At 35.9% G+C, this 6193-nt stretch overlaps 1 protein-coding gene across 1 annotated transcript; it reads right to left on the bottom strand.

Moving 5' to 3' along the window:
• Positions 1-745: 745 nt before the first annotated feature.
• LOC139308123 (VIP peptides-like) lies at positions 746-5888 on the bottom strand. Its single transcript, XM_070931575.1, is given in 6 exon segments — positions 746-866; positions 1360-1453; positions 1456-1478; positions 2805-2913; positions 3136-3272; positions 5782-5888. Coding segments are annotated over 6 exon segments (591 nt in total).
• Positions 5889-6193: the final 305 nt, after the last annotated feature.

Raw genomic sequence — 6193 nt, 5'->3', positions numbered from 1 at the left:
TACTTTGCCTCAACTATCTTTTCATGTATTCAACCATCTCTTAAATAACTGGCATTACATTGTTGTTTGGTTTAAAAGTTTTTGTTTTTATGTGACCTGCTTCTTCTTTTCTTGACTTTTTGTGGGTTAGATCTCCATCCTGATTTCCTTTCTGTAAATTGTATATCAACTGTTTGGTTTTCATGCTGATCTATAATTTGATCTTGTTGGTTTTGCTTTTGTGGCTTAAATCTCCATTCTGGTTCTATGAGCTTTATATCAACTGATTGAATTCCATGCTGGTCTGTAACTTGGTAAGTCATCACTTTAGAATCCAGAGCCGCCTCTCTTGTATTTATAAATAGTCCTATAATACTATTATAATCCTATTATAAATAGTATTTATAAAATAAATTTATATAATAAATATAATATATATATTATAAATATATACATACATACACACACACATACATATATATTTGCAGATGGGGGAAAGGAGTAGTCACATCATGGGTGTCAAGGATTGAAGGACAGATGGTTTCTGTGGTTGGAAACAAATTTCAACCTACCAGTGGGAGGCGGTTCGGAAGACCCAGATAATCTACAGCAGTGGTTCTCAACCTGTGGGTTGCGACCCCTTTGGGGGTCGAATGACCCTTTCACAGGGGTCGCCTAAGACTATCAGAAAACACATATTTTCAATGGTTTTAGGAATAATTTTATGGTTGGGGGTCACCACAACATGAGGAACTGTATTAAAGGATCACGGCATTAGGAAGGTTGAGAACCACTGATCTACAGTGACATCACCATAATTTTCTAAGAAGGCTGGTTCAAGCAATTCTACTTCATCCTGAAGGTTGGGTTGGTTGGGATCTTCTTGACTAAATGGCAGAGAAACAATGCACATTTTGTTGAATCCCTAGGAGTGAATTAATCTTAGTGCTTTTGCTCTTCTATTGTGCCAAACATTATAGGTCTTTACTGAAAAGATACAACTCAACTAGTTTTGTTATATAAAAGGACGTATAGCTATTCTATGGAAACATAGTAAAAGGCTTTTTATTTAGTAATTATCAAACTACTATTTGAGAGTTAGGTCTCCAATTCTTTGCTAAATAATTCCTTTGCGTGCAGAAAGATGTCAAAAAATAACAAATAGAAAATGCAGAGGTCATGTTCACCTTTCTTTCAGTACAAAATCTACTGTGGTTTAAAACTATTTTTATTATAATTTGTCCTCAAATTATAATAAAATAACAGAAAGCTGCTGTTATTAACTGGTTTTCCATGCATTAAAAAGAAGATTTTGTTCATGGGTTATTACTGTCTGATCCTTTTAAAGCCCAGATATTTTTAGGCATTTCCTCTGCCTACCTTTTATTCCCAGCTAGAATAGAGTCCAGGTACTTCTTCATCGCCATCTGTTCTAGTAAACGGCTGTAGTTGTCAGTGGAGACAGAGTGACTATCTGCTCATCATGGGGGTTGTTGTTTCTGCAAGGAAAAATGGAGTTGCAAGAAGCATATTAATGCACAAGCCTCTCAGAGACTAGGCCAGTCAACATTCATACTTTTATTGTAATTCTCACTTTTTTAAAAAAACAAAACAAAACAGCACAAGCCCTTGTCTTGATCTTACCCTCTGCTCTAATAGATTAACCCTGATTAAGTGTTTCTTGGGTTTGTGAACACATTGACCCTGAAGGGAAATCATAGCTAGAATGAATATCCAAGTATAAACTGTGGAATTTGGGCCATGTGGCAAATAATTATTTTTTTATTGGTCTTGAAAATAGTATCTGGCGTCCTAAAGTTCCATCCACAAAGTATCCAGCACATTTAAGTGCAACAGTGAAATGCCTGCAAATGAATTATTGACTTCGCTTTTTCAGTATAAAAGGCAGGAGACCTAAGGCACAGGATGTTTCTGGGCATATGGTCTGCTTTACCAGAGGCATCTGAGTTCTTAATTGATTTGTTCACTGTTTAATTGATTTGTTCACAGTTTACTCAATGTAACTGGTTTGTACCTAATGCAAAGTCATAATGGACAAGTTTTCACGTCACCACCATTTTGTAAACAGCATACTATCAGAGCTTTTCCTAAATTCTAGCTTCAGAAATTTCCAGCAACGCTCTCTCTCCCTCTCCCTTTCCCCCTCCCTCCCTCCCTCTCCCTCCCTCTGTCTCTGTCTCTGTCTCTCTCTCTCTCTCTCTCTCTCTCTCTCTGTCTCTCTCTCTCTCTCTTTCTCTCTCTCGTTTTCCAACCTCACCTTCTTAAATAAATGTATTCATGTGTTAGATTTATATCACATCTTTCTCCCCCAGGAGTTCAAAGAATCATGTAGAACAATGCTCTAACTTTTTTCTCTCAGGCTCAGCCTGGCGATCTCCTACATCATTGGTGTCAAGCAAATCCATTGTAAAACACCCATCGTTTCTGTATGGTCTTTAAAGCTAACCCCACATATAGTCTATTGCGGCAGCTAGTCAAAACACGAGTAACTGCGAGAAGGGCCTCCCATTCCAGGAAAGGTCATAACTGTTGTACCAGATGGAGTTGCATAGTCTTCCTTGCCACATCTGCTACCTTTCCTTTTTGCAATAACAAGAAACAGTATAATAATATACTGTAAATATCTCTTCACTATAATTCAAATTTCTAAATGCACTGCTAGGTTCAGTTAAAGGTTTCTTCTTCGCCATCTCAAACCTCTTTATCATTAATACAAAATATAAAAAATTACAAACTTCTGGATCACATGAACCATATAGGAATATTTAAAGGTAACCTGCACCGGGGAAACACATGGTACTTACTCAACCCTTTTTCCAAGTACGGATTCCAAATACTTCAATACAGCAAGTCGATACAAAAGTTTGCTGTACGCACTTGTAAAGTCTCCATCAGCATGTCTTGTATTTCTATAATGGATTTAAAATGTATGATCAATATTATTATACAGAAATGAAGATTAACATTTACTGGTGATATGCACAAAAATTGCTATGAATTCACTCCTTGTTGCAGAGTCTTTGTTTCAAACAGGACAAACAGAACTACAGAGCAGAAAGCATCAGTGAATTTATCAACATTACTTTACAAAGACTTCCCCCCCAATGTTTATTAGAATTCAAAAGTTTTATCTGTCAATAGCTCTGGACATATCAAAATAGAACTCCTCATTTTCAGGCAGAGTAGTCTGAAGAATATCAGCCTCGGGTTTTAATGAAATTTGGGTGCCATCAGATTCACTTTGTTCATCAAATGGTATTCTGTTTCCTAGTCTGAGAAGGGTTGGAGGAGGGAGAATAGGATAGTAGACAATTTTGAGAATGATTTGGAAGGAGAGCATTCTCACAGGCAAGGACTTCGAAGATACTTTAAAGTTACCTACTCATGTCATAATGGTGGCATACCTTTGCATTGCCTAAAAGCAGAAGGAAACCATGCTGTGCTCTCTGAGATTTTGAATCATTTGCTTAACTGAGTGATATAGATCAATTACTTAAATATGGATAATTTCATTGAGATAAGCTATGTGGAAAAAGAACACATACATCTGACAGTAAATATATATGAGCTGAAGTCCCCATTCTAATCTTAAAATAAAACAGGAAAGGGGTTGATTTCTGGGACCATATTAGATCAGGAATTCTTTGCAAATTCTGATTTTTTGTTATGTATTTCTTAAAAATAGCTAGCTAGCTAAATGATAGATAGATAGATAGATAGATAGATAGATAGATAGATAGATAGATGATAGATACATAATCCTAAATATTTCCTTAACACCTTTCCCAGAACTAATCAAAAACTAAACACAAACATAAGTTTCAGAATTGCTCTATGAACTATGTCTTGGCAGATGTGATGGATTAATATTAAAGGCAATAAACAAACAGGTGATTTGATATAATATAGCCATAATATAGCAATAATTTCCCTTTCCTGAGAAATCCTTTTCTGCATCAAAAGAGAAATCTGAAAAAATTTTAAAAAATGTTAACATAATTAGTAAATGTGAGCTAGCAATTTGCCCCATCCTGCTTCTGATTTGTTCACTTATTATGATTAGTTTAAATAAATAGGGCTCCAGTTAATTTGTGGACCAGACATGTTAATGTGTGGGTTATACATGCAGGGTTGATGTTAGCTAGTCCAGACAAGCACAACCAGGGGTACTAGTTCTATCTTTATTATAAGGTCAGAGACTTTTGCAAGACTGAAAATATTTTTCAGAATACTTTTACCCTCTGAAAAACTAAGGAGTTCCTTTTCAGACACGTTCTTTTCTTCAGACTCCAATTTTAGTTATCAGACTTCTTGGCTGTGGCTCTTCCCTCCTATCTGTCAAAGTCATTCCCACATACCATTACATAACAGAATAATAGAGTTGGAAGGACCTTGGAGATCTTCTGATCCAACCCCCTGCTCAAGCACGAAACCATATATCATTTCAGACACATGGTAGTCCAATCTCTTCTTTAAAATCTCCAGTGATGGAGCCCCCCACAACTTTTGAAAGGAAGGCATTCCACTGATTAATTCTTCTAACTGTCAGGAAATTTCTCTTTATTTATAAGTTTTTCTGTATTTAATTAATTTCCATCCATTGCTTCTTGTTCTCCTTTTAGGTGCTTTGGAAAATAGATTGACCTCACCCCCACCCACACTTTGTAACAGCCCCTTAGATATTGGAACACTGTTATCATGTCATCCCTAGTCCTTCTTTTCAATAAATTAAGCACTCCCAATTCCCACAACCCTTCTTCATCTGTTTTAGCTTCCAGTCCTCTAATTATCTTTCTTGCTCTCTTTCTAGAGTCTCAATGTCTTTTTTATAATGTGGTGACCAAAACTGGATGCAAAGTAATTACATGAATAATATACCACTTTTTGGACAAAGTAGTGCAACTTCCAGAAAGTTTTTCTCCATAATTCTAATCTAGATTACAATACTGATGTTTCCTTTTGATCTGCCATCTAAGTACTAACCAAGCCAACCCTGCTTCATATCTTAAGATTTATAATAAAATGCTTTCTGAATATCTCAAATATCTCGAGACTTATTGCTAAGGGAAGTCTAAGTGAAGGTGTGTCACTTAAGTGAATGTGAAGGTGTATCACTTTATTGAAGGTTTTTCTTACGTGTGATATAGTAATGTGTACTCTTTTATATGAATGAAACCATGCAAAACAAGCTTAGAATCCAGATCCCAGAGCACCAAATTTATGACAACTATTCAAGTTTCTCATGAACAAATATAGGGACTACTTTAACAATTTTCCAAATAATTAAGAACATCTTCTTTATATTCACAAGCTAGCAGCTGCATAATGACATTACCTGCTTACAGTTGTATGTGCATTTGCATACATGGAAATCTACCTCCCCAATACACACACTAACCCCAGCCTTGAGTTTAATACTTTAAAGACACCCAAACTGAAGGGTGATAAATCTCTATTGTTTTTGTTTTTTAAAAAATATTTACTGAACTAGTTTATCTTTTCTATCCTACTCTGTGTATACAAGTAAAATCCAATTGCAATAGCTCAAAAATACCTAATTCATTTGCCTAAATAAATACTCCGGTATCTTTTTGTTAAAGAGTAAAAAGTAGTATAATTTTCTTCAGATGACTTTGGGACAGTGAAAGCAATATTTGCCATTAGACTTGGCTATCAACACAAGTAAAAATTTATCTTATTTCAGTCCGTAGGATTCAAGTAGTTCTTAAATTTACAAATCATGTTATCAGTTGTAGGAGAGATTGCTTAGGGTTTTCTTACCTTATAGCTGAGTATGATCCTAAAGGAGGCAAGGCAATGGCTTGAGAGCAGAAAACATAGAGGAATGTAAAAAAGAGGAGAAAATGGGAGCTACTTCTGTGTTCCATCTCTTTTGACCTGGATTGGCAAAAATGACAGAAATAAGCCCTTCGTGCTACCAGTGTCCAATGCTTGATAAATAAATATCTTGTCAGAAGTAGACTTTTGTGGAAAATCAGTACTATTAATATGGAGAGGGAGGGAGGGTGGGTGGGAGGGAAAGAGAGAGAGAGAGAGAGAGGGAGGGAGAGAGAGAGAGAGATTTCTAGTAAATGAGATCTACAGAAGATATAGATGTAAATGTAGGTGTAGATATATAGATCTCTCTCTCTCTCTCTCTCTCTCTCTCTCTCTCTCTCTCTCTCTCCCTCCC

The sequence above is a fragment of the Pituophis catenifer genome, unplaced genomic scaffold (genome assembly GCF_029215685.1).
Source record: "Pituophis catenifer annectens isolate HBS135680 unplaced genomic scaffold, rPitCat1.0.hap2 SCAF_1, whole genome shotgun sequence".
NCBI lineage: Eukaryota > Metazoa > Chordata > Lepidosauria > Squamata > Colubridae > Pituophis > Pituophis catenifer.
Note: the sequence above shows the minus strand (reverse complement) of the source record. Positions and strands in the feature narration are given on the sequence as shown.